The sequence below is a fragment of the Orcinus orca genome, chromosome 19 (assembly GCF_937001465.1).
Source record: "Orcinus orca chromosome 19, mOrcOrc1.1, whole genome shotgun sequence".
Taxonomy (NCBI): domain Eukaryota; kingdom Metazoa; phylum Chordata; class Mammalia; order Artiodactyla; family Delphinidae; genus Orcinus; species Orcinus orca.
In genome coordinates this window covers 41199002-41225818 of record NC_064577.1, presented here as the reverse complement: position 1 = coordinate 41225818, position 26817 = coordinate 41199002, and the positions used below count along the sequence as shown (strand labels likewise).

The window sequence follows — 26817 nt, the reverse complement described above, 5'->3', positions numbered from 1 at the left end:
AAACACAACTTACCAGCCACCAGGCAGGCGGATGAGGGAACGGATCCGACCACCCTGAGCACCGGCTCCCTTCAGGTCCCGACTCAACCACCCTTAAGTCGTGCACTTTAGTGGCCGTGGAGGAGGAAGGACAGGAGCCAAGGGCCCCAGTGAAAATCCACACTCACATGGATCACTTTAGGGACCCATAGAGAGGGGGCTCTGCATACAGGGCCGGCCAAATTCAGCTGATCCCTGCTGAATTTCACGTTTAACGGCTGCATGAGAATCAAGTCAAACCATTCCAGGTCAGAAACACACCCTTCCAACCCTGCCTGCCCACCGTGATGCCCACGGACACACTAGGCTGTGCTCGCTGTGCTCAGCGTCTCCTGGGCTAATTCAGGGGTTTTCAAACTGTGTTCCGTGGAGCTCTAGCAGCTTCTCGGAGGTTCCTGCGCCTCCAGAACCAGGAGGTACAGGCTCTGCCCCGCCCCCACCCCAATCGGAACAGCTCTGTGTTTTCCTTTTTTTATTTTGATCTGTTTCACATATTAGATTTGTTTGAAGAGCAGCTTCCCATGTTAAAAAATACTGGAAAAAAGATTCCCTGGACCAAATGATTCCTAAAGTGCTAACATTGTGTAGGTCCACAGTTCATCTGGAATGGCTTTTGCTGCCCTCCGGGCTGGCAGGGCTCCCTCAAGGCTCTGCAGAACACAAACCATGAAGCCAGGGAAAGGGGGAGGGAGGGGCGTGGGCCAGCAGCTCCCGGCCGCCCGGACTCTTCTCTGCAGCACAGGCAGGAGCAGTGCTCAGAGCAGAGTAGCCTTCCGGTGAAGCCAGTCCGCATCACAGCCCGCGGGGCCCGACCCCAGCCCGCCCTCAGGAGCCCTGCATCTCTGTCCAGTCCCTCTGCTGCAGGATGTGCTGCAGCAGCCCGTTGACCACGTCCAGCGTCTCATCCTTCTCCAGCACGATGTCATACGAGTCCATGTAGCGCTCCCGCTGCTCCTCCACCTGCCGGGGGAGCAGAGACCGAGAGTCCCCCAGTGCCCTGCCCTCCGCGTTGCCCGCTGTTGCCCACCTGGGGCTGGGGAAGAGGGCATTCAAGCTGCGACTCCCCAGGAGGAGTTCAAGGTTACCGGGACCTGCCCTTTGGAGACACAGATGGCCACGGATGCAGGCTGCCACAATTAACCCTTGGGTCAGTGCCAAAAGGACCATCACAACGATTAGAAACAAAAACTATCAGACGTTACCTCTAATCTATCTGGATTGAATCTTCATGAGGCTTCAGCACCTGCTGGCTGAGGGTGAGAACTGGAGGCCTTCTAGCCCGATGCCACACTGTGCCCCTCTGTGACCTTATGTTTTCACCCCTGTCAACCTCTGGTCTGTTCCTATGCTTTCCTTCTCTAAATTATAAACCCACGTCCTGAATACCAACATCTCCCATCTCAATCATGCCTTACTGGTATGATTTAGGAGGACTGGTAATCAGCCCAACCACTTTCTAAACTATGTCACCTTGGGCAAGTTACTGAACCCCCTTGCCTCAGTTTCCTCATTTGTAAACTGGGTATAACAGTCACTACCTCAGAGTATGACTGCACAGATGAACTGGGTTAACATGCGCGGCACCCGGTAAGTGTGGGCTCTGATGACGTGCTCTGACCTCTGGGTCACGCCGTGTGCTTCGTGCACAGCTGTAACCACTGGGTATCTCTTTTGTTTCCTATGAGACTATGGCTTGTGGCTGGCCTCTGTGCCTCTCGTACTTCACACAGGGTCCAGCCCACAGAAGGTGTTCAATAAGCACTCGTTAACAGGAATGAAGGAGAAGCCGGCCATGAAGAACCCGGGTCTCCTACCTACCTTGTCATTTAGGAAGCCAACCTTGAGAATGTTCTCCACGCCAGGAACCCCATCAGCCATGGTGAGGTCCCCCATGGAGTCTCCCAGCAGGAGGATGTTGGTTTTGCCCTGAAGCTGCTCGAAGTAACCAGAGTTCTCGCACACGGAGCAGTTCTTGTTGTAGGTGTGTATGAGCTGGCCCTTGAATCCCTTTAGGAAGCCCTAAATAATCAAGACAAGAGACAGACAGAAGGACTACAAGGACCCATTCGGGACCAGTGTTCCACTGTCTCTGCCACAGAGGAAAGGGAATCCTGAAAGCCACAGATAATGCCAAAACTTCATTGTGATCCAACTAGGGGCCAGCAAGCTAGGGCCCGTGGACTAGATTTGGCCTATTTTTGTAAATTGCTTTGCTGGAACACAGCCAGGTCCATTTGTTTACATCTTGTCTACGGGTGCTTTTTTGTGTGACAGAGTAGCTGTGACAGAGATCATATTGCCCGCAAAGCCCGAGATACTTACTACCTGGTCTTTTACAGAAGAAGTTTACAACCCCTGGTTTAAATTAACAGGAACCATCAAATATTGTTGATCACCTACTCTGGTGAAAGCATGAAGCCCGTGATACAAGCGCTGCCTGGCTACATGTGCGCTAACCTCAGCTGTGGGCCACACCCTAACCACAGGTCAAAGGGATGAAAATTCCAGCCTTGGTTTTAAGGGGAAGAAGTCAGAACATGGGTGAGTCAGAGCAGCCCACCTCTGGCTCAAGAAAAACAAGTCCAAGTCCCAGCCCTTGAGTACCTAGGATGGCACACGAGCCATGACAGTGACACGGGGCCTGGCCGAGCCCTAAACTCAGTCCTCCCTGGCAGAGTCGACTGTCAGCCAAACACCCAAGAGTGGGTCCTTCAAAAGCGACTGTCTTTAGCTGGCACTAATAAACAAATAACTGCCGAGGGCAAAGAAGCTGGCATGCCTTCCCTCCCCCCTCCCCCATCAGGGTTAACATTTAGGGTGAAGCACCCTGGCTGGCGGTCCCCACCCCTCTTCCAGCCCCAGCTCACATCTTCATCAAACTCCATGTAGTTAGAGACGATGTGGATGTTCGGGTGGAACACTTTCCTCTGCCGCATGATTTCTTCCAGGATATCCCCAACGCCCGCGGAGAAGATGAAAAGGGGAACGCTGTTCTGGGAGAGGGTGTTGAAGAACGTCTTGTATCCATCCCTGAAGTGACATGAACGGTTCTGAAATGGCACTGCCTCTGCGACTGTTCTTTATTTTCTATTTGGGTTACATCTTTAACATTTTTAAAAAACATTTTAAATTGTGGTATAAAATACATACAGTAAATTATTAAAGTGCACTAATCTTAAGTGTTCAGCTCAGTTAATATTTACATATGTTCACACACATATACTTACTAATCAGGTCAAGATTCCCTCATGTTCCTTCCCAGTCGATGCCATCGCCCCCATTTTGACTTCACATCACCATTGATTTGCTCTCCCTGCCCCTGAACTTCATATACACCATATAACCACATTGTTTGTTTGTTTGTTTGTTTGTTTCTGTATTATTTTGCCTGAGCAAAATACAACCAGGCAGCTATCCTGAGGCAGCTTCACTGGGGAACACCTCCAACCCACCCAGGCACTTACTGGGTTTGCACGTGTCTACTCTCCTGGCTTTCCACGAGCTAGCCTCTCTCCCCAATCAGGACACACAATCCTTGAGGGAAGGCACCCGTGTGGACTCCTTCCTCTACGTGCCCTCATCCCTCCTCCAGTAAAGAACGCTCCAGCAGACAGCTGCACTGTGAAGGCCACGGAAGATCAAGGGCCCTAGGTCAGCCAACTCCCATGTCTGGATAAAGAACGCCAGTCGCCATGGGGACCCCAAAAGTCTATTTATCATTGGGAAGAATGAGCTAGACGCTGTTTGTTCTAGGAGATGGAGCCCTGGTCATATTCACACCACATCCACTACCAGCAGACTGCATCCTGGGACACACCCAAGGATAGAAAATTCTCTGGCTGTGTCCAGAGAGGAAAAGCAAGACCTTCTCCACGTCATCTACTCATGGTGCTAGATCGCTTCTGACTCTCCCAGCAACCGACTCCTCTTTGATTCTTCCCAGCCTCTCTTTTGTGAGCAAACCCATCGCAAACAGTCTGGCAGAAACATTTTCCACAGCAGGCAGCTCACCTAAGCATTGCGTTGGACTCTCTCACCACCTGGGCTATCTGAAACTTCTGAATCTTCTGCTGGCACAGGAGCTCATGCGCTTTGGTCCACCTGGAAACAGACACCCCACGAAACCCCAAATTCAAACCACTAAGTAAAGTGACCTTTCCCATCTCAGGGCCGAGTCTCCTCTGGAAGTACTGACAGCGGAGGCCTCATCCTTTTCCCCAGAGCCATTTCCTGAAGGACCCTGCTTGTCCCTAAAGGAAGAGGGTGAGACAGCAACACAGCAGCAACACAAGAGCTGGGCAAGTTGCTGCTGATGTCAAAGCTCTTCTGAATCCCTTCCTCTGTGACCCCACTCTATGGAGAACTGGGGCTTTGCCCAGTGATACTGGTTTCCTTAGGAGGGTTATTGCCCCAAAGCACTTATTGCCCCAAACTAAGGGGCTTCTAACTCATTCCAAGGATACTTGGTGAGCCCTCTACTCTAGCAGTAGCCACACGTAGCCTGGCTTTATCTGGACAATTTGTTCTAGCAGCTGCGCTTGTGGCCTTCAGTTAAGCATTCAGTAAGGTAAAGGAGCCTGCATCTGACCAAAGCTCAGGAAAAATACGCCCCCGTCCAGACCAAGCATCGTGAGGGCCAGGGGCGTTTCACCACCACCATCACTTACCATTCCACCATGGCAGGTAACTTCTCTTTGATGGTCCGGTGTGGGTCAATCTCAATTGGGTAATAGTGGTGGAAGAGCGCTTTGAGCTGTGACATCGAAATGAAGAGAAAAGCCGTTTAGTCCACATCAAGTTTTCCCCAGCAGAGTCCTACAGTCCAGCATGAGAAAAAAGTCACCTAGAAGATGCAACTCCAGGTAAGGGAGTGACTGGAGCTGCAGAGCCGGCCATCCCTCTGCACTCCCGCTTAATCAGTAAGAACTGATTTAACGCTGTATTTCCCAAAATGTGGTACATTTTCTCAAGTGGTAGGCAAGATAGCTTTTGGGGGGGGCGTACATGGATAAAAACACTTTTCATTTTAGTGGTTTGGGATTCATTTTAATGTATGTCAGAAAAAAAGAAAACTAGAATAGCACACTCATGCTTTCATAAAGATTGCTCCTTTCTTTTGCAAGTTAACTGCATTCAGATCTTTAAAGGCAGGGTAATTTACACAGATCTGGCAAAAATCATTCAAGTGAACTAGAAGACTGGAGCTTGGGACACAGCATGTTAGGGGATAACTCCATCGCACTGCCAACGTCAGGTGGACAACCTCACGGGGAGCATCTCTGTGCACCTCCTCTGGCTAAGGTCACCTTCCACATGCCAGGACCTTCCACAATCTAGGGAGGCTGCTTCAGGGATCACGTGTCACATGGGCTCAGTCAGTAACAGTGCCCAATAAAAATGAGAATTGACTGAGTAAAAAATTTTAATTTTAATACGTGCATGGTCTCGGAATATTATGAGATCAAATGGAGTCCCTGACCATCCGTCCAAAAGAGGGTTAAATACAAAGAGTGACAGAGACAGAAAGCTCCTAAAATGTGTTAAGATTCTCAATGTTTCCTTGAGTGTGAGAACATTTTTCTGAAAGTATAACAGAATTCAACAGAATATAAGTTTCTTTTTTTTTCAATTTATTTATTTTATTTTTGGCTGTGTTGGGTCTTCGTTTCTGTGCGAGGGCTTTCTCTAGTTGCGGCAAGCGGGGGCCACTCTTCATCGCGGTGCGTGGGCCTCTCACTATCGTGGCCTCTCTTGTGGAGCACAGGCTCCAGACACGCAGGCTCAGTAGTTGTGGCGCACGGGCCTAGCTGCTCCGCGGCATGTGGGATCCTCCCAGACCAGGGCTCGAACCCGTGTCCCCTGCATTGGCAGGCAGATTCTGAACCACTGCGTCACCAGGGAAACCCCCAGAATATAAATTTTTAAAAAGAAAAAAGATTTCTTACATAAATTTTGCTTTGTTAATTTCTTCAGGAACCCATCAACGCCACAAATCTTAATGTTCTCTAGCTTCTTTATCCTAGAGAGGGCATCCAAACCTATTGTCTTATTTGTGGACGTAGCTCTCTGGAAGCTGCTATGATCAGGGATGTGAGGAACCAAAAAAAGTGACCTGCCAAAGGTAATCAGTGGTGGAGCCAGAACCTACCTTAAGCTACAAGTGGCATCACCAGAGAGACAGGTGTAGAAACAGAAGAGCTATCTATAATTCACTGTCCATCTTAATAACCAGTAATCATGACAGAGTATTAGAAGATCTGACCAATATGGCAGACCAACAGACCACTTAGTAACCAATTTGGTGAACTTCATAATCAAGTGGAACTAAATGATATAGCTCTTTAGCAGAAAGAGCTCAGCAACCTGCAGAGAAACGAGGGGCTAGCACAGCTCTGCTCTGGCAAAGAGGACACTGATGGGAAGAACGCGTAGCAAAGTAAAATGAACTCCAAGGCTACAGGGACCGCTTTACAGTATCTGTATGCATCTTATGGAAACGGGAGTTTCATACACAGACGTTAATTCAGAAGTCTTTCTTGGTACCTGCTGCCTTACCAAGAAAATTTATACTATCAAGGAAAGAGCAGAATATAGAGGAAAGAGTTCGGGAACAGAATCAGATCTATGGGAAAACCAAGCTCTGCATCTTGCTGTGTGACCTCGGGTACGTTGCTCAAACCTCTCCAAGCCTCTGTTTTCCCATCTGCTAAATGGAGACAGTAATGATTCTATCCACCTCTCGGAGTTGTGGGAGGGTTAAACAGCAAACATCAAAGTCTCCTATTAAGTTCTACAGATAGGAGTAAGCATATTCCAACCATCTATCATCACGTGTCTTGGCCAATAAGGAAAAGCTGTTTCAGTGTATTAAGACTAGGTCCACCTGAGCATAACAACAATTTTTAAAAAAATTAATCTTCTAAGGTCTCAACCCTGGAATCTTTGGTCCTAACCAAGAACCACTGGAAGTCGTATATGATAGCCATTTCTGAGCAGAGAAGGGAGTAACCCACCTCTTTCCGGCACTCCTCACTGATGATCTTGCTGTTATCCAGAATATCTGCAAAAACGCAGAACTCCTTTTACTTGCCCCTTATAAGCCATCGTCCTGTCAAGCCCAATAAAGCAAGCTAGTATGTGACTTACTGTAAGAAGAAGGGCATCGCTTTCCATTATATGCAAACCTGCTCAAGGTCATGTCAAAATCAGAAATGACCTAAAATGCAAAAGAGAGATGAAGCCTAGACAGGCTCCTTCCAGGGTGGCCCTGTGCCAGCCAGGGAGGATGATTATGGAAGTCCAAACAGCTCAGTGCAGGTCTGCGGGCAAAGCCCTGGGGGAGTCAGGAAGCGCCGAAGGAAGAACTAATCCTAGTTAATACCTGTGCTAACCCAGAGAAGACCCAGCCTCTCTGAGGATGGGGGTGGGGACTGCAGAATCAGGACCCCTTCCACTCTTTCAATAGCACCCATCTCAATGCCCTGGTCCTTCGTAAGATGCCCCCACCTTTTGGCCCATCTACACATCTGCGTCTTCTTGGGGAGCCCACCAACCTCGGCTAGTGAGGACAAGACCCGGAGGCCTGGTGTGGGGTGCGTTCTGTCTACAGCACGACCTGAGAAATTTGAAATCTAGGTTGCTGGGCAGGTGGGCTCTCCCCAAGGCAAAACAGGCTTGCCCTCGGGCAGCTGGCCATTTCTAGGGGCTGAAGGCATGCTTGCTGGTGTCCGCAGCAAAGCGGGAAGGCGCACTGGGCAGGCCACATCCCCAGCCCCCCCCCCCCCCCCGCGGTACCTGTAAGCGGTCTCCCCCGCCCTTGCGGAGGGCGCCCACGATCTCCTGCACCCGCCCGGGCTGCCGCATCAGAACCGTGGCCTTCATCAGGGTGCTCACCTGTCCCGAGACCCGAGAGAACCGCTGACCCCGGCACCGCGTTGCGCCCAAGGGGAGGCCGGCGAGGCCGGGCCGGGGGCGCGGGGGACGAGCGGGGGCTCCGGCCGGGCCTGGGCGCCTACGGACCGCAGTGGCGCGGCGAGGCCCAGGCGGCCCGGTGGGGGTGTCGGAGCGCCCGGGGTTTCGGGGCCCGCCCCACGCCGGTCTCCTCCTCCCGCCTCACCTCCTCCGCCATGGCGCTCGCCGGCCTGTTGGCGGCGTGGGCACAACGACCGCCCCGCGGCCTCACTGCGCAGGCGTCGCTTCCGCGGGGCGGGGTGGGGGTGAGGTGCGGGGACGGGGAACGGGTCCGGGGCGGGGGGCGGGGGGTGGACGGGGAGTGTCCCAAGAGGCTGGGGTTACGTGGGTGGGTGCCACTCTTTTTAGAACAAAAACCCTAACCGGAATGGACGTTTCCAGGCTTAAGGTTTGCATGAGCAAAAGGGCGCAGATGGGAGGGGGTGTGAAGGAGCCATAAGTGAGTTCTGTTGAAGATCCAGAAGGTGCTTCCTTCACGGGCCTCGCTCCTCATCACAGAAGATGAGTGACTCAGTCCAGAGGGCAGGAGGGCCCTGGACATCTGGGCCAGAATGAAAACCCATCAGCTTTACTTCTCCCTTCTGCCTCCTCTGACTCGGTTTCCTTGAACTCAGTGTCTCGGGAGCCAAGGGTCAAGCTGCCGAAGAAGGTAGATGGTTGCCACAGAGACGCCAAACTGAGCACCGGAAGCGGGCAGCAGGAGCTAGAGTGAATCAAAAGTCTTATGTGGTGTTAGTGGTCACGTCCTGCTCCTGGTTGGTCGCGGAAGATGTGGGGTGGTCTTCAGCCTGAGTGATGCCATGGGGGCGGAGGGGGGGAGGAATGAGGACAAGGACAGGAGAGAGTTCCAGAACCTGAGATCACAATCCTGAGAGTGATGTCACAGCAGGCCCAGGATTCTGGAACTTGGGCTGCCTGCTGGGCCCAATGTGAAAAGTGTAGTAGGAAGAAGGAGTGACAGCTGGCTAAAGGGCCCCTACCATCCTCCCCGACACCCTAGGAGAGCAGCCTGGCTCCCCTTGTCCCAGGGTGCCATGGAGATGGAGAGCACGGCGGCCTCCACAGGTTTCCACCAGCCTCACATGGAGAGGAAGATGAGTGCGATGACCTGTGAGATCTTCAACGAGCTTAGGCTAGAGGGCAAGCTCTGCGACGTGGTCATCAAGGTCAATGGTTTTGAGTTCAATGCCCACAAGAACATCCTCTGTAGCTGCAGTTCCTACTTTAGGTACAACACGGTTGCTGGACTAAGCCAAAAGGGGGAATGGGGCTCATTCTGAGACATTTTGGTTCATTTCATATTTCCCACCCCATTATCTTAAGTTTAGGGACACTGTCAAAGCCCTGGGCTCCTGTAGACTGGCTCCTTTGTCTTCTGAAGAGGCACAGCTAGGGCCAGAGCCTCTTCTGTCTCATTTTCAACTAGATTTCAACCAACTATTGGTGGGCCAGATGCATTTTTTCTTTGATTTTCACCCAAACCAACGTTTGGGAAGGTTGGACACCTGTAGTGGGTTTCCTACTTAAACCTAGGTGACAGTGCCACTCCAGCCACCCCTTAAGCCCCTATCTGAGACTATCTCAAACAGGGTGACAAATTAACAAGGACTGAGAGGGTGGGAAGGGGGATGAGGGGAAAGAACCAAGGAAATATTTTTCAGAAGAAAAAAGGAGTTTGAGGCAAAACTGTTGTAACCCAGGAAGTAAAAGACCTATTTTGTTCATGAGCTGAAAATATGTGAGTACTCGGTTCCAATGAAGATATGATAAGTGCGTGCCACCCGTTGCTAAAAATTCTCATTCATCTAGACCTAGAGCAGGGTATACAAAAAGACCAAAGAGTGACTATTTTAAGCTTTGCAGGCCATACAGTCTCTGTCACAACTACTCCACTCTGCCTTTAGTAGGAAAGCAGCCACAGACAATACTAAATGAAAGGGCATGGCTGTGTTCCAATAAAATTATTTATGAATACCGAAATTTGCATTTAACTTCCAGGTGTCACAAAATATTTTTCCCCCAAAAGAAAAGAAAAAAATTTTTCCCCATTTAAAAATGTAAAAAATATTCTTAGCTCACGTGCAGTACAAAAACAAGAGTTGGCCTGAATTTGGCCAAGAGGCTGTAGGTTTTCAGACCTCTTCTCTAGAGAATTTGATCCCTGAGCCCACATTCCTTTAAACTTCCTAGAAAAAGGAAGGAAAAATATATTAGAGCAGGGACTTCTGTCCTCTGCAACACCTAGAGAAGTACCTAGCTACATAGTAGGGACCCAATAAGTTGTTGTGGAATAGTAGTCATTTTACTCATTCAATAATTATTTATGGAGTGCCCATTTTGTGACAGGTACTGGAAATAAAACAATGTATAAACATTCCTGTTCTCGTAAAGTTTACCTTCCAGTAGGGGGAACAGGCATTTAATAAATAAAATACATATTAGGTCATAAGTGCTAGGGAAAAAAAGGAAGATAGAGAGTGGTCAGTGGTAATTTTAAATAGGATTATCACTTTGCTGACAAAGTGACATTCGAGCAAAGACTTCAAGGGGCTGCAGTCTTGGGAAATAACGGAGATCTTCAGGGAGCCTTCCAGGCAGAGTACAAAGCAAAGTGCACAGATGGAAGCATCTCTGGTGTATTCAAGGAAAGCAAGGCCAGCAGGGCCGGAGCAAGGTGAGGAGGGACGTGAGAGGAAATATGGTTAGAGAGGTATTCATGGTCCAGATCTCAGAGGTCTTTTGTAGTCCCTGGTAAGGACTTTGTATTTTACTCTGAGTAACAAGGGAAGTCAGTGGAAGGTTCTGAGCGGAAGAGGAGCATAAACTCATAAGGAGCATGCTGGTGTCTGGGATAAGACTATAAACTCTGGAGGTGTCAAAAGCAGAAGCAGAGAGATCAGTTGGGAGGTTTACTTCCAATAATCTAGGCAAGAGCTGGTGGTGGCTCACACCAAGAAGGTAGCAATGAGAGAGGTGAGAAGCAATCAGATTCTGGATATGTGTTGATTGAATAATACTTGGTTTTTTTTGTGTCTTTTTTGCGGTACGTGGGCCTCTCACTGTTGCGGCCTCTCCCGTTGCAGAGCACAGGCTCCGGACGCGCAGGCTCAGTGGCCATGGCTCACGGGCCCAGCCACTCGGCGGCATGTGGGATCTTCCCAGACCGGGGTACGAACCCGTGTCCCCCCAGTCGGCAGGCGGACTCTCAACCACTGAGCCACCAGAGAAGCCCAATAATACTTGTTTTAAAAGTGTATTTGCTCAAGTTTAATTTCCTTAATTAAGATAGAATTTGGTGGGCAATGGGCTGAGACAGAAAAAGACCTCGGTCTTACTCCCAGCTGTAGATACCAGTTTCTCCATCCACAAAATGGGAAAAAGCCTACTTATCATGAAGATAGGAATAAAAGTGACCAAAGTCAAAGTTCTTGGAAAGGTTCTCTTGACCACTGTATAAAACCTACCCTCCTCCCCCCGCTTCCTCACGCCAATTTATTTCCAATTTACTTATTGTGCACACTATTTGGAAAATGTCCAAATGTCCCACAACAAGAGAAGGTGGCGGGGGTAGGGAACATGACAAACTAGAGAGAAGTATTTCAGTGACTGCTAGTTTCTTTCTTTCTTCCAGAGCTTTGTTTACAAGCGGCTGGAACAACATTGAAAAGAAGGTATACAACATCCCTGGCATTACCCCCAACATGATGAAGCTAATTATCGAATATGCGTACACCCGGACCGTCCCCATCACACCAGACAACATGGAGAACCTGCTGGTTGCTGCAGACCAATTTAACATCATGGGTATTGTCAGGGCTTGCTGTGAGTTCCTCGAGTCGGAGCTGTGTTTGGATAATTGTATCGGCATCTGCAAGTTCACAGACTACATCTACTGCCCTGAGCTGAGGCGGAAGACCTACACGTTCATACTGCACAACTTTGAGGAGATGGTGAAAGTCTCAGAAGAGTTTTTAGAGCTCTCAGTCACTGAACTTAAGGATATCATTGAGAAAGATGAACTCAACGTCAAACAAGAAGATGCTGTATTTGAGGCCATTGTAAAATGGACTTCTTATGACCCCCAAAATAGGAAGCAGCATATTTCAGTCTTGCTTCCCAAGGTCGTTTAGTTATTCTTTTGTGGGATGCTTAATTGCTTTTTTTTTTTTTTTTTTTTTTGCCTGTGCCACATGGTTTGTGGGATCTTAATTCCACAACCAGGGATCGAACCCATGCCCCTGCAGTGGAAGCTCGGAGTCCTAACCACTGGACTGCCAGAGAATTCCCTTAATTGCTCACTTTTGATTCATTTATCCCAGAGGGATTGTCCCAAGAGCCATACTCAGATGTTTGACAGATTCCAAGGCTGTAGTTATACTTACATATACTTATATATGTACCTCTACAGAAGGCATCCCCTGCTATTCTCTGGAATTTTGCAATTTTCTTTGCGCTTGACATTGCTAGTTCCTTCTGCTCCAGTTATATTCTCTTTGACCAAGATTCTCCCTGGTAGTGGGGGAAGGAGAGGGCAGGCCTTCAAAAGAATTCTAAAGGGTCTTCCTCTCACCCCTTTCCTTCTGTGAGTTTCCCCAACCAAAACAGGAGTTGGACAAGAAACCAGATCATGAGCATTGCACTCAATTGTAGCCATTTGGTGCTAATTCATGTTATTTTACATATAGAGACATAGATATCCAATTACTGAATAATGACCACAGCTTTTTCTGGTCTAATAGTCCTGTCCAGGGGCCAAGGAATGGACTAGCTCTGTGACCACTTGAGGTGGCTTCTATCTCGCTCATTCTCAGCATCCAATGTATACCACCTCCAAAACACAAATATTTAAACTGTGAGCTGTAAATTACAAAAACAAAACAAAACATGATCCTACTGCATTCGGAGAAGACTGTAAAACTGCGGGCTTAAGGACATGGGTTTTCCAGACACCACACCTAGTCTGAATGACTTTCTCTATTTCCTTCTTAGGTTCGCCTGGGTCTAATGCATGCTGAATACTTCATGACCAATGTTAAGATGAATGACTATATCAAAGACAGCGAGGAATGCAAGCCAGTCATCATTAATGCACTGAAGGCCATGTATGACCTAAACATGAACGGATCTTCTAATTCTGACTTCACCAACCCACTCACCAGGCCCCGCCTGCCCTACGCCATCCTATTTGCAATTGGTGGCTGGAGTGGTGGGAGCCCCACCAATACCATTGAGGCATATGATGCTCGGGCAGACAGATGGCTGAATGTCACTTGTGAGGAAGAGAGTCCTCGTGCCTACCACGGGACAGCTTATTTGAAAGGCTATGTTTATATCATTGGGGGGTTCGATAGTATAGACTATTTCAATAGTGTCAAGCGTTTTAACCCAGTCAAGAAAACGTGGCACCAGGTATCCCCGATGCACTCCAAGCGTTGCTATGTCAGCGTGACAGTCCTCGGTAATTTTATTTATGCCATGGGAGGATTTGATGGCTATGTGCGTCTCAACACTGCTGAACGTTATGAGCCAGAGACCAACCAATGGACACTCATTGCCCCCATGCATGAACAGAGGAGTGATGCGAGTGCCACAACACTCCATGGAAAGGTAAGACCCCAGGGGAAGGGGGGGTTAGGAGATGTGAAAGCAAACAGGCCTGGAAATAATGGATGGAAAACAGAAGTGGCAGTGTTCACTTTGCAATACTAACTCCTTCATCAAATGACTATCTTTTCTGATTTTACTTATTAAAAAGCAATGCGTGCACATGTGGAAAAAAGAAACTCAGACTGAAGACTGGCATCAGAAGTGTCCCCTGCCCCAGCCACCACCATATACACACCCTTTCTTTCTACTCCCCAGTTTTAATAATCTTGGAACTCTCTTCACACAGGTCTACATATGTGGTGGGTTTAACGGAAATGAATGCCTGTCAACGGCAGAAGTGTACAACGCTGAGAGTAATCAGTGGACAGTCATAGCACCCATGAGAAGCAGGAGGAGTGGAATAGGCGTAACTGCTTATGGAGAACACGTATATGCGGTGAGTTCCTTTTGTACAACAAAAATTATAGCCCTACATTTCCTATTAGCAAATAGGTTTACACTACCACTGGGAAGAATCTGAAAGCTTCTTTCCATGGAAGATAGTGGAAGAGGGAGGTATGAAATCACTGGTCCCCCCCGCCACCCCCAAAGAGGGCATCCTCAGCAAACAGAAGCGATGGTTAACAGCCAGCTGTGTTTCCTCTGCTGTCCACAGGTAGGCGGCTTTGATGGAGCTAATCGACTTAGGAGTGCAGAAGTCTACAGCCCAGTGGCTAATATCTGGCGCACAATCCCCACTATGTTTACTCCTCGTAGCAATTTTGGTATTGGGGTGGTAGACGACCTCTTGTTTGTGGTGGGTGGCTTTAATGGCTTTACCACCACCTTTAATGTTGAGTGCTATGATGAAAAGACTGAAGAGTGGTATGATGCTCATGACATGAGTATATACCGCAGTGCTCTGAGCTGCTGTGTGGTACCAGGGCTGGCCAACGTTGAGGAATACGCAGCTAGACGAGGCAACTTCACAGGATTAGCACTGCGCGATGAAGTAAGGCATTCCGCCTCGACAAGTACCCTACCTGTATGAGCCTCTTCACTTAGCTAATAAAAAGTCTAAGCAAGCAATAAGAATTTTCTTTTAAATAAATGCAGTGTTTAAACTTGTAAGAGTATTGGAAAATGTTCAACTTAAGGGAGCCAAGGGTTGCATGACTGAAGGGAATAAGAGGGGAGGAAGAAAGCAATTATATTCAATGGTGCAGAGTTAAAAAGGAAAAATCACAGTGCAAATCAGCTCTAAAGAAATACATTTATTTAAAACTTACATTGAGATGATTAGTAGCTATAACACAGACCAAGATAGCTTAGGAACATAAAACAAGCTATTTTACAATGTAATGTCTCAAAGCGTCCTAAATTCTATATCTCCTCTGACTTAAGGTGGGGGCAGTCAAGATTATACTTGCAGTAGATAGGGGCTTGATACTGTCAGCCCAGAAAACTCACTATATCAACTGGAACTAAATATTTGTTTTACAAATAACTCAAAGAGCCCCAGCACATGGATCATAAGATCTTCAACCATGTAGCAAGCACTACTTTTCAGGAGGGCATTATGCAGGAGGATTAAGTTAACAAGTGCCCTACTGTATGTGCTTCACTGTCAGACATTTCCAGTAATGGTCATGGAGAGTAAGACAAAAGCCCTACAAAGGTAATCAACAAAGAGTGGTTATTTGCTATCTAATTAAATTCCTTGAAGCAAAATGACGATTCTGTTATTGTTATTGTATTACATCACGACTATGAGCTGTTTTGTTTCCAATGACCAAAACATATTATAATAGTAAGCATTATAACAAAAACAAAAATGGACTATTCTCAAGAACGTAACAAACTGGAGTGATGAACTGTGACAGAATGTTTAACAGTTTAAAAAAGGAGAGACTGAATTGTTTCTCCAAATCTTCTACACTTAAATGACAACCTATACACACCCTATGTTTCTAGTGTAGGCAGAGAACTTGCTTCACAATTCTACATATTTGGAAAAGACGTGAAATGTGGCCGATACACTTAGTTTGAGGCAAGTACAAAAAAAACCTCCCTTTGGTTATGCTCGATTAGGCCAAGTAACTAAAATATACAATTCAGCTTATGTGTCTACCAATAGTATAGTGTTCATATTAGAATTATGAAGCAGAGAATGAAGTATTTACACATACCACGTCTACACTAGCAAGAAACATAAAGAGGAAAAAAAGTGTGCCCTAGAAACTGCCTTACCAGCAGCCTGAGGAGTTTAATATACAGAAGAACAGAAATCTGCCATAAACACTATCTTTCTATCTCTTCAAACTTCTGTCCTACATAAAAAAAGATTTCAAAATTTTTTTGGTCCCAGAAATACAATACAAAATCAAGTAATCAAGACAAAACTGATGTCAATGAATTTTGAGGGTTTTTTTTTTGTTTTTTTAGCAAAGTAGTTTTGAATTGGCACAGCAAAAGCAAAGTTGGGTATCAAGATACACAAGACTAATCATGCAAACAACTGCAAGTGAGATGTATTACTTAAACACTAAGCTCATGACTGACATTCTCAATATATACACTGATTTTTTTTTTTTAAACCGTGGTGGGGTAGGTATAGTTAAAGGATATCCATTCTAAGATACAAGCAGCCTCACTCATATAGTTATTACTTTTTGGTATAATCAATTCCTCTCTTTTCCTTCTACAAAACAAAAACAAAAGCAAAAAAGGTTTGCTTGAATACATATTAAGCTGTCTTTTTAAAGCTGCATTTTTAACTTCTTAAGTTATCAAACACAATCTTTAAGGTTTCATCAAAAAGGAAATTTCTTTCCCAAAGAGCCACTTTAGGCTGGTCATCATAATCAGAACCTTTCCAAATACTGCAGGAAGTTACTTCCAGTTTAGAATTTCAGAATGTCAGCCTTGAACAGATTTAAGCAAATCTGGTTTCTTTCCTTATTAACAAGTTAGTTAGGATATTTCAGAAACACAAGTTACTGATGTGAAATCACACATGTGAATTCAAATATGAAAATTAGGAATTCAGTAGTCAGGAACCCTGCACACATCGTCATGCAAGGAAGGAAGGACTTACCCTCTCTTTCCAGCCATGGCCTCGGCTGCCTGCCGAGTTAAAAAACAACAGTTTCAATCACGTTTTCAAAACCAGATTCGACCTAAATCTTATGAGTTATGACTTCCGCCACATCATGTGAAAAAAAGATAACCCTACAAATAACTTGGTAATGACTGTCTCAGAAGACAACTCTGAGACAAAAAAAAAAAAGGCAATCAAAAACCTTACACCCTTCTGGAGAGAAACTGGCACCTTAGTGAGCTACTAAATTATTTCAACAGCACCAAGAAAAGGCAGTTTGCTAGCACAGTCTATCAGAGAGAAATGAGAACTTCATTCAATGAGCTTTCCTGTCTTACTTGCATAGACCTCTCACAACTACTTAGCACTTCTCAGAATCCAAATAGCTTTTATTAAAATAACTACAAATAAATGGAAATTAAGAAAACAGTAGAGGTGGGGTAGGATAATATATCCTCATATAGAAATAGACTTGCAGGGCTTCCCTGGTGGCGCAGTGGTTGAGAGTCCGCCTGCCGACGCAGGGGACACGGGTTCGTGCCCCGGTCCGGGAAGGTCCCACATGCCGCGGAGCGGCTGTGCCCGTGAGCCATGGCCGCTGGGCCTGCGCGTCTGGAGTCTGTGCTCTGCAGTGGGGGAGGCCACAACAGTGAGAGGCCCGCGTATCGCAAAAAAAAAAAAAAAAAAAAAGAAAAAAGAAATAGACTTGCAGTCTCCCATCCCTACCCCGGCCTAAATTAAATGGTTTTAAAGCAGATTTCCAACACATTATTGAAAAACTTTGTCCTAGGCAGGGATACCGATTCAGAAATTTCAGTTAAGCTCTTAGTATAGAGTCCAAGGGCTAAACATTAATAGTCTCACAGCACACTGAGAGCCAAAATTCCTGGTTGTGCTTTTTTTCCTTTTGATGTTTGATCCAACTAATAAGATTAACTATAATGGACTAGGGGGAAAAAAAAATCACTGTACTTGGAATTCACCTTCTAGAATGGTATTCCAGAATGTCTAAGAAGGTAGAGACATTCTGAAAGAAACAAGAAGAGTATACTCGACCCACACTTCAAACCGTTAGAGCAGGAGTCCCTTATGTTAACTGAGTGCTAAAAGTCAACCTAAGTGCTAATTTGCATAAAGCCTGGGCGCAGATAAGAATATCAGAAGAATGCATAAAAATAAATAAAAGATAACCAAAGTGATAAATTTTTAAGAGCCATAATTATGCGCCCAAATGTAGTATTCTAGGCTCAGGCAAAGTTCCAATGAAAGTCTAGGGCAACTGGATAAAACATTGTAATAATCCAGGCTGAGAAATAATAAGGCTTCTCTTTAGCAACATTTCTCTAAATTGTTACTTCCTTCCCATTTTGAAAAAAGTTTCTTTTAGAAAGGAGTGGTAAGGATTCCATACAATATGCGTCAGAGCAAAAGTTAAACTTGAAGGCATTGTGTCGATTGTCATGGGCATTATTTACACTCATTAATTTATCTTCAAATAAGCCTGCAACTCCCGAAAAAAGCGTTTTTAAATTTTTCAGTGCCTTTGATTTCTTACTCTAGACTAATAATACTTTTCTTCTTAGAGAAATAAATCTCACAGATATGACTTCCTCTGTATTCAATCAGTCAGCTAAAGATCAGTACTCTTGCCAACTACCACTGTCTCAGAGCGATGACTTGAAGTTTATAACACAGTTGCTAAAGAAATGAAAAATACTCAAAAAATGCATGAGCCAATCACAAATTTCTTATCAATCATCTCTTCTAGAAATAAACAAGACAGCATTTGTAGATAAACAAATATAAAAAAGTATCAATGCAAACATTCTGAAATCACCTTGCTGAAATATTGTGCTTTTCCCTTCAAATTTCAATCTCACTATTGCACATACCTCCTGTAGATGACGGCTCAATGCATAAATTCTGATCTTGTCAAAACCAACCATTCGGGAAAAAAATGAAAAAGATTATCAAAGTAAATGTGCAAATATAACTGGTGCTTAAAGCATGTTCAAAACATAAGACCCTAAGACAAAGGAGTTAAAACTTGCTGGCAGACAAACAGTCAAGTAACTACACCTGGTTTTTCCACTTATCTTTAGTAAGATCTTATTCAGCTAATACACACACAAACCAAAGATGGATAAAGACTGCAAACTAACAAAAATTACCATGTATTGAATTGATCTTCCCATTCTTCAGTTTTTGACTATATCTCCTTTATATGGGGCGATAATCAGTTCATGTAGAAAATAAGTTATTGACATACTTTTTCAAGTAACAGTCTGGGTATCTTCAGCCTCATGAACAGGTATAACGGTTTTGAGCTGCACATATCAGAGAACCTAGCATTCTATCTGAGAGCTTGGCACTCGTCGCATGTTTAGGGCGTGTCGATGTATTTCTTGCATCTGTCTGATCCGGTCCTTCTGCCACATTAAGTTTTGAGGCATAGGATATCTCTGAGTGCCATGCAAGTACCGGTATGGGATTCTCACATGGCAGGCAGTAGCTCTACAACGAGGCTGTGGCATGGGAGGAAGAAGCATCCACCTCTTTCTCTCGGCACAATACCGGTAAGCTTCTTTCCGATACTGTTTGTCAATATCATCACTGTTTTTCCAGCCTCCAATAATGAAAACGTCATCTTTGTAATAGCAAATGGCCGCTCCTTCGATGCTTAGGACTTCTGGAGGTAAGCTTTCAAGGATCTCATCGGAAACTTGGCTGGCAATTTTTCTTACTGCCTCTTCATTTTCTAAAGAATAACTCTTGGGACAGCATGAGGCTGTCTGATAAAAGTTTGAATTGACCACAGACATTTGGAAAAAGCAGTAATTGTCAATAAGTGGCAAAGATTCCACATCTTGCCACTGTCGAGTCTCCGTATCATAACAAGTGATGACAGCCTTTAATCCGTCTTCAGTGTCCCGGTCCACAGGAGTGCGGGCAGCGATGTACACAAACCGGTCTTCAATGGCTAGTGCTTTAACATCTCGAAGAATCTTTGGTGCTGATTCCAAGTTGTGCCATTTATCAAGCTCGGGATTATAAACAGTCACATCTTTAAAACCAGGACTGAAGTTGCCATGTCCTCCAATGCTGTATAGCTTCCCTTTGACTTCTGTTAGTCCAAAAGAATGCTTCCTTGTCATCAGACTACAAACGTGTTCCCAGGTATTCAAGTTTGGGTTATACCTTTCCACAGTTTTAGCAAACCCTGGTTCCATCGACCCAGCAACATACACGTAGGATTCTGTTACTGCAACAGCATGTCCATCAAGGTGATTATGAATATGGGGTAGGTTTACCCATCTGTCCTCATCGACAAAATATCCCACACATTCACTTAAATAGTCCCCTCCTTCTGACACGCCTCCAATAACCATGATCACGTCCATGTTTTGCCCATAGCGAGGTAATAATGAGACATGAGAAGCAGGATGCTGGAACGTGCCAGACTGTATATTCTCGGCTCTAAGAGCATGCCTCTCCACTGCGTCGGCCACTAACTTGACACAAACTTCATTATTGGCCACCAGCCTCTCTGGTTTGACATGACGAGTAAGGTAAGTAGGTTTCATCTGGGACAATCTTAGCAATTTAAAAAGTTCTTCAAAGTATCTCTCTCTCTCTTCAGCATTTCTCTGAACCCATTTCAAAACTGTTTCAAATAGAACCTCTTCAGAATCAACTGTAATCTCCAAGTCTGACAGCCAGTCTCGAATGAGGTGGAAAGGTAAAGTATAAAATTCCTCATCCTGAATTACTTTGTGGAAGTTTCTCCGTATCATATCCGCAGCTTTCAGAGCAAGTTGGCTTAGAGTATACATGTGAGCTAAACTATGAATGGCCACACAATTAGACAGATGAAGTTTTTTCTTGAGAAATTCTCCACAAAATTCTTTTAAACGAATTAACAGGAACCTGAAATCAAGAAAAAGAGAAAGAATTTTCAAATGTGCATGTTTTCTGTGGCTGTACCTTTGAGAGCATCTGAATTCTAAACCGAAATGTAAGCTTCATCTCACTGCATGCACAACGCCTGAAAAAAGCATATCCTCCCAAATTAAAAAGGACTGTGCTGAAACAGGTTTAAAAGCATATATAAAAATCATCTTTGTATGATATATTTTAAATTATTTCCATTAGATAGTTTATATGTATTATATATTACACAAAGTATGTATAATACACACAGAAGTTTTGATTATGTAAGGTGTTTCAGAACATATCCTTCAATAAAGTACAACAGTCCCATACTTTATTTCCACTTTAACTTGCCCTTGGCAAAGGCAAATCCCTATCCAAGCTTGTCTCTGCCATCCTGCCCTAGTCCTTTGCCAGCAACCAGCCTCTTCTTAGGTGAGGCTGGGTCTCAGTGAAGAGAATTTCTTTAGCATCAGCTACATGGTACAGGAACTGTGACTCCTGGGAGGCTGTCTGGTCAGCTCTCAGAGGGAATGGCGGTGCAGGCTTTGTGTCAGAGGTTTTAATCTTCTCTTCACCAGAGCTTTCTCCTTGAGTAGCCCAGGGGTGGGGGCAGGGGTGGTGCTCAGGGGTTTTGTCCTGAGCTGGGTTCTCATTAAAGCAGGTGAGGCAAGGCAAACGAAAACATCTGAAGAAGCCAGGAAATAAAACAACAACAGAAAACGTGTAGGATGGTCCATGTTACAAAAGTAAAGAAAGTAGTTTGGTATGTAGCTGACTAGATGTTGTTTGCTCACATAAATTAATCTGGCAGAATTCAGCCCCAAGGGTGGCCAATTTGAGACCACTGCTGAAGAGTAAGTCCCCAGAACTGAGAACATTAAATAACGTAAGAACGACTTCATCGGGACTTCCCTGGGGTCCAGTGGTTAAGACTCCGTGCTTCCACTGCAGGGGGCGCGGGTTCCACCCCTGGTTGGGGAACCAAGATCCCACAGGCCGCTTGGCACGGCCAAAAAAGGAAAAAAAAAAAGGAATGACTTCATCAGTCCAGGCCTCTCTCACTTCAGTAACCATTTGCTATTGTGATTACTGTGCTTAATAACTGACTGCGATATGAAGATGAATCTCAAGACAGGCTCCCTTCACCCTCTCCAGAGAACACACCATCTCAGACATAAAACAGAGACAAGGTTGAGTGGTAAGAGCTCTAGTGGCTCTCAAACATGTCGGTGCCAGGGTCACTCACTCCTGGGCTGCCCCGCCCCCTACTTCTGATTTTTGGCAGGCACTCCAGGCAAGCCGACACGTATCCCCTTGGACAGGTATTTGGAAACACTGCTCTATGAAAACAATAGCTACTGTATACTGGGCACGCGCCATGTGACAGGCATCATGCTGGGCACTTCCTATTATCCCTTCAGGTCGTAGGTGCCTGCAAGGTAGGTGTGATCAACAGAAAGAGTATATGGGGGGAGGTGGGGAGGTAGTAAAGGAATCCTGCCTCAGAGCTGATGGGTGAGGTTGGATGTGATGGTTGCAGGGCGCTTAGTACCAAACACAAGGCAGCTGCTCAGCAACTGACATATGAAGAGAAGTTAAAGTGTTAAGTCAACTGCCTGGGGTGTTCTCTCCTCTCCTCACCCCAATTCTCCAGTAAAGCAGCAGTAAATCTGAAAGAACACAAGCTCACATGACAGAAGCAAACGTGGCTTGAATGAGTGCAATGACCCTTCTCTATCCATCTGCATTCAACAAACCTCCCTCTCTTCTCTCAGACCTACATCCACCCACCCAACCCCACCCTCAAATAGATGACCCAGTCTCATGCTTTGAGAAAACAGAAGCAGTCAGGCAAAAACTTCATTTTCCCACTACCTTTTTTTTTTTTTTTTTGGCCACACCTCGCAGCTTGTGGGATCTTAGTTCCCCAACCAGGGATTGAACCCGGGCCCCGGCAGTGAGAGCACCTAGTCCTAACCACTGGACTGCCGGGGAATTCTCTCCCACTATCCAATGTGTCTGCCTAACAGCTGTACCCTATACTCTGCCTTCCCAGTCCAACTTCTCCACTTTTAATATAGATTCCATCCCCTTCTTGGTTTCAAGGACTTTGGTCCTATAACATCAATTTCTCCTCTTCCACAGATTCATTTTCCATCAGCACACAAACACGCTCCACTATCTATCTTGGGGGTGGGGGGGAAGACCTTCCTGGACTCCACTCCACACATGTCCATGTGTATCATTTTTCTGGTCCTCTTGACAGTCAGACTTAAATGGCTCTTGTCAGTGCCATCAGGGACCTCTATTATCACCAAATCCAACGATCACTTACAGTTGACAGAGCTGACATGATTGGCTACTCCCTCCTTGACACACTTTAGGCTTCCATGGGATCAGTCTCCTCTGCTGGTTCCTCTTTACCATTCTGGAGAACCCCAGGGCTCAGTGCCGCTGTTTCTCTTTTCTATCTAGACTCTCTTCCTAAGTAATTTCATCCAGTCCCGAGGCTTTAATTACCACCTATGTGCTAATTTCCTTCCAATCTGTAGCTCCCAGTGCTCTTCTATACAACTGCCTACTAGACATTTCCTGGACCAAAAACCAAACTCCTGATTTTCCTCCCAAACACTTTCCTGCAGTCTTTCACATCTTAATAAATAATGAACGAACTCCATCTTTCCAGTGGGTCAAAAAACTAGCAGTCTTTTCCCTAACCCCCCACATCAAATCCATCAGCAAATTCATCTCCTCTGCCTTCAAAATATGTCTAGAATCAAAGCATTTCTCATCACTCTTCCTTCTCCCTCCTCAATCCAAACCTCCACCACCATTGCCACAACCTCCTAAAGTAGTCTCTCTGCTTCTGCCCTTGCAGCCCCTTCCCCACCACCTCATCCTTTTTCTCAACACAACAGCATTCTCCAAATCAGAGTGCATCATTCCTCTAGCCCAAACCTTCCCATGTCATTCAGAGTAAGAGCCCAAGCCCTTCCACAGGCTGACAAGGCCCTGTGGGATCCGGATCCAGCCCCATTACCACCTTCAGGCCTCTCCTACTCCTCTCACCCTGCATCCCTTTGATTCAGCCACACTGGCCTCCTGCCGTTCTCTAACACCCAGACAAGCACCATCTCAGGACAAGCACCTGTGTCCCCAGCCTGAAACACCCTTAACCTCACTTCCTTCGGTTCTTTGCAAAATGTCTTCTTCACAAGGATTTCTCTATCCATCCAATTTTAAAAACAGCTCCTTTACACCAGCACTTTCTATATGCCCCACCATCCTTCATTTTTCAGAACAGCTCTAGCAATCACCTAACGTGCTGTTTTATTTATTGTCCATCTACCAATGTAAGTGCAATGTGGAAAGGGACTTTCGTCTGTTTTGTTCACTGCTGAATTCCCAGCAGCTCAGAACCCAGTGTCTGAACTGATGCATAATAGGTACTCAATAGGTATTTGTTCAAATAACGAATGTGTAACATAATACCGCCCCCAAAGACTCCGCCCCACCTCCAAACTGCATTCACCTGCCTCCTGCCTAGTCTCTGGAACATCCATCTGGGCCCCCTACAATCCATCTTCCCCAGCAGCAGAATCATCTTTAAAAATATTTAAATCAGATCATTTCTTTAGCCAGCTTCCCATCACCCAGTAAAATCCAAACTCCTTTTCCCAACGCATTTCACACACCCTTCTCCCCTTCACCCACTAGATCACTGAGTTTTCCTTTTTTACTTCTTCTCTAAGCCAAATGAGATCCCGCCCGAGGGCCTTTGCGCTATCTGCCAGAAATGGTCATTCCCCATGTTTGCATAGCCAGTACTCCGTTGCCGTTTAAAGGTCTGTTTAAATGTCACCTCCTCAGAAAGGTCTTTCCTCTACGCAATCACTATCCTTTCATCCTTTTTATTTTATTTTTATTTATTTATTTTTTTTGCGGTACGCGGGCCTCTCACTGTTGTGGCCTCTCCCGTTGCGGGGCACAGGCTCCGGACACGCAGGCTCAGCGGCCATGGCTCATGGGCCCAGCCGCTCCGCGGCATGTGGGATCTTCCCAGACCGGGGCACGAACCTGTGTCCCTGCATCGGCAGGCGGACTCTCAACCACTGCGCCACCAGGGGAGCCCCCTTTCATCCTTTTTAAATGTCAACACAGTACTTATTACATGCGGACCTTCTTCTTCATTGCCTTTGTCCCTTCACCTGGAGTCTGACAGGGTGCCCTCGCCGGACTGGCAGGTTGCAACCTCAGCACCCAGCGCAGGGGCGGCCCCACAGCACACAGCAGGCGCTCAATAAGTATCAAACGAATGCACTTCGTCAGGGCTCACTCGAGCCCACCCTGGACACTGTCCTCCCCGCCTTCTCCTGCGCCCTCCCTGGATGCGGCCCTCGGTCGGCGAGCATCCCCACCCCCGCCCTGCACATCCCGCCTTCGCCACCTACCTGTCGGCCAACTCCAGCACCTCGTGCACACTGCCCGTGCTGACGCGGATGCGCCCGGTGTACATGTACTCGATAACAGCTTCCACCGTGTCGGGTTCGGGCCCGGGCTCGGAGCTCCACTTGCGCATCTCCACCCGGCCCGAGCGGGACTCGGAGAACTGGCCCGAGAGCAGGGGCGTGAAGTACTCGGTGGCGGCGGCCAGCACCGAGCGATGGGCCCGGAACTCGCGGCCTCCCGCACCGCCAAAGCACAAGGTAATGTCGCAGAAGAGGCCCTGGCGCCGCTGCTCGTTCTGCCTCCATGACAGCTCCGAGCAGTGAGAGCTGCACTCGAAATCCTCGGCCTCCGGGCCCGGGTCGCCCCCGCTCGCTTCCATTGCAGACAAGCCAGGCCCAGGCCCGAAGTCCACCGTGCCGCTGCCTCTGACTTCGGCGGCCAGCCCCGCCGAGCCGGCGGCGGCCGTCTCCATGCTCTCCATCTCTAGCACCTGCAGAGATGCAGCCGCAGCCGCCGCTGCTGCTGCCGCCACCGCCGCCGCCGCCATCTTGACGCCGCCGCCCCCGACCCCGCAGTCCCCGAAGGATCCGGCAGTCCTGGTGCGACACAGAGGGATTCTGGGAATAAATAGTGGGCGCGGGGCGGAGCCGGCCGCCGCTGGGTCTGCGCATGCGCCCCCCCCCCCCGCCCTAACGCGTCCCCCTCAGGTAAGGTGCAAACGTAATGCTCCCCGGTTATGACAGTCTCCCCGGGGGCCGCCCATCCACACGCCCTTGGGAGGATGGCTGTTTCCATCCCCTTAGAGAGCAGCGTGCTCTTCGTGATCGTTTGGTAAAACAAAAGCCCCCTTAGACCCTCACCCAGTGTTGTCTTGGGTGGCAACACTGGATTTTTATTTAAAAGTTTAGAATGGCCTTGGAGTAAAAATTGAAAAAGAAAAAGAAGACTTGAGACTGAGCCCCAGTTAAGTGGATGCGGGTGAGCAAGTTACTTATTATCTCTGAACTAATTTATCTTTCTAAAAAATGGGATACTATCTAGATTGGAAGACCGCTGTGAGGATTAAATGAGATGCTTGTCAGGTGTTTTACACAGTGCTTGGTCCACAGTTACTGTTCCATACATACTTGTTAAAAAGATAAATAAAAGCCACTTTGGGGCTTTAAGCAAGGGAGTGGCTCAATCAGATGCCTGTTTTAAAATGTCGCTGGTGGCTGTGTGGAGAATGGACCGTAAGGGGACAAAAGTGGAACTAAGGGCACTAAGTTATCAGACCAGATATGGGTAGATCAGAGGGGTAAATCGACAGGACTTGGCAACCAGTGAAGGCAGGCTTTTGGCTTGAGTATCTAAGTAAAGCTTTGGTTCCCATTCACTGAGAAATGGAAGGTACAGATTCACGGGAGAAGATAGTGGGGGTTTTTTGAAGGTAGTATTTTGATTCTTTTTTTTTTTAAGAGATGGATGGGGGCTTCCCTGGTGGCGCAGTGGTTGAGAGTCTGCCTGCCGATGCAGGGGACACGGGTTCGTGCCCCGGTCCGGGAAGATCCCACATGCCGCGGAGCGGCTGGGCCCGTGAGCCATGGCCCGCGTGAGCCATGGCCGCTGAGCCTGCGCGTCCGGAGCCTGTGCTCCACAACGGGAGAGGCCACAACAGTGAAAGGCCCGCGTACAGCAAAAAAAAAAAAAAAAAAAAAAAAAAGGGATGGATGAACATTTTTAAAACTACATGTAGTAAA

The 26817-nt window shown here is 46.8% G+C and overlaps 3 protein-coding genes across 11 annotated transcripts; 1 reads left to right on the top strand and 2 right to left on the bottom strand.

The window, feature by feature from the left end:
* Positions 1–496: 496 nt before the first annotated feature.
* Positions 497–8219, bottom strand: NT5C3B (5'-nucleotidase, cytosolic IIIB). 2 transcript variants are annotated; one of them, XM_004282793.2, is made up of 9 exons: positions 8156–8219; positions 7834–7932; positions 7186–7255; positions 7053–7099; positions 4707–4792; positions 4051–4140; positions 2907–3069; positions 1858–2058; positions 497–999 (listed from the first exon to the last, which is right to left on the bottom strand). In XM_004282793.2, the coding sequence occupies exons 1-9, from the start codon at positions 8165–8167 to the stop codon at positions 865–867; spliced, it is 903 nt and encodes a 300-aa protein (XP_004282841.1). In that variant the 5' UTR covers positions 8168–8219; the 3' UTR covers positions 497–864. The 2 variants fall into 2 exon arrangements, with proteins under 2 accessions (XP_004282841.1, XP_033266711.1); XM_033410820.2 differs by lacking the exon at positions 7834–7932 and having other exon boundaries at positions 7933–8156.
* Positions 8220–8542: 323 nt separating this feature from the next.
* KLHL10 (kelch like family member 10) lies at positions 8543–14681 on the top strand. Of its 4 annotated transcripts, none has more exons than XM_049702472.1 (5): positions 8543–8659; positions 11642–12131; positions 13000–13617; positions 13904–14053; positions 14273–14681. In XM_049702472.1, exons 2-5 carry the CDS (start codon positions 11712–11714, stop codon positions 14645–14647), a joined length of 1563 nt encoding a protein of 520 aa, XP_049558429.1. In that variant the 5' UTR covers positions 8543–8659; positions 11642–11711; the 3' UTR covers positions 14648–14681. The 4 variants fall into 4 exon arrangements, with proteins under 4 accessions (XP_049558429.1, XP_004282842.3, XP_049558428.1 ...); XM_004282794.4 differs by lacking the exon at positions 8543–8659 and adding an exon at positions 8795–9238; XM_049702471.1 differs by lacking the exon at positions 8543–8659 and adding an exon at positions 9044–9238 and having other exon boundaries at positions 14277–14527.
* Positions 8721–25678, bottom strand: KLHL11 (kelch like family member 11). Of its 5 annotated transcripts, none has more exons than XR_004478560.2 (3): positions 25081–25678; positions 18868–20623; positions 8721–8798 (listed from the first exon to the last, which is right to left on the bottom strand). XR_004478560.2 is itself a non-coding variant. In XM_033410818.2 (2 exons), exons 1-2 carry the CDS (start codon positions 25623–25625, stop codon positions 16593–16595), a joined length of 675 nt encoding a protein of 224 aa, XP_033266709.1. In that variant the 5' UTR covers positions 25626–25678; the 3' UTR covers positions 14855–16592. The 5 variants fall into 5 exon arrangements, 2 of the variants coding, with proteins under 2 accessions (XP_033266709.1, XP_004282844.1); XR_004478562.2 differs by lacking the exon at positions 8721–8798 and adding an exon at positions 16658–17322; XR_004478561.2 differs by lacking the exon at positions 8721–8798 and adding an exon at positions 16658–16722.
* Between the last annotated feature and the right edge of the window lie 1139 nt (positions 25679–26817).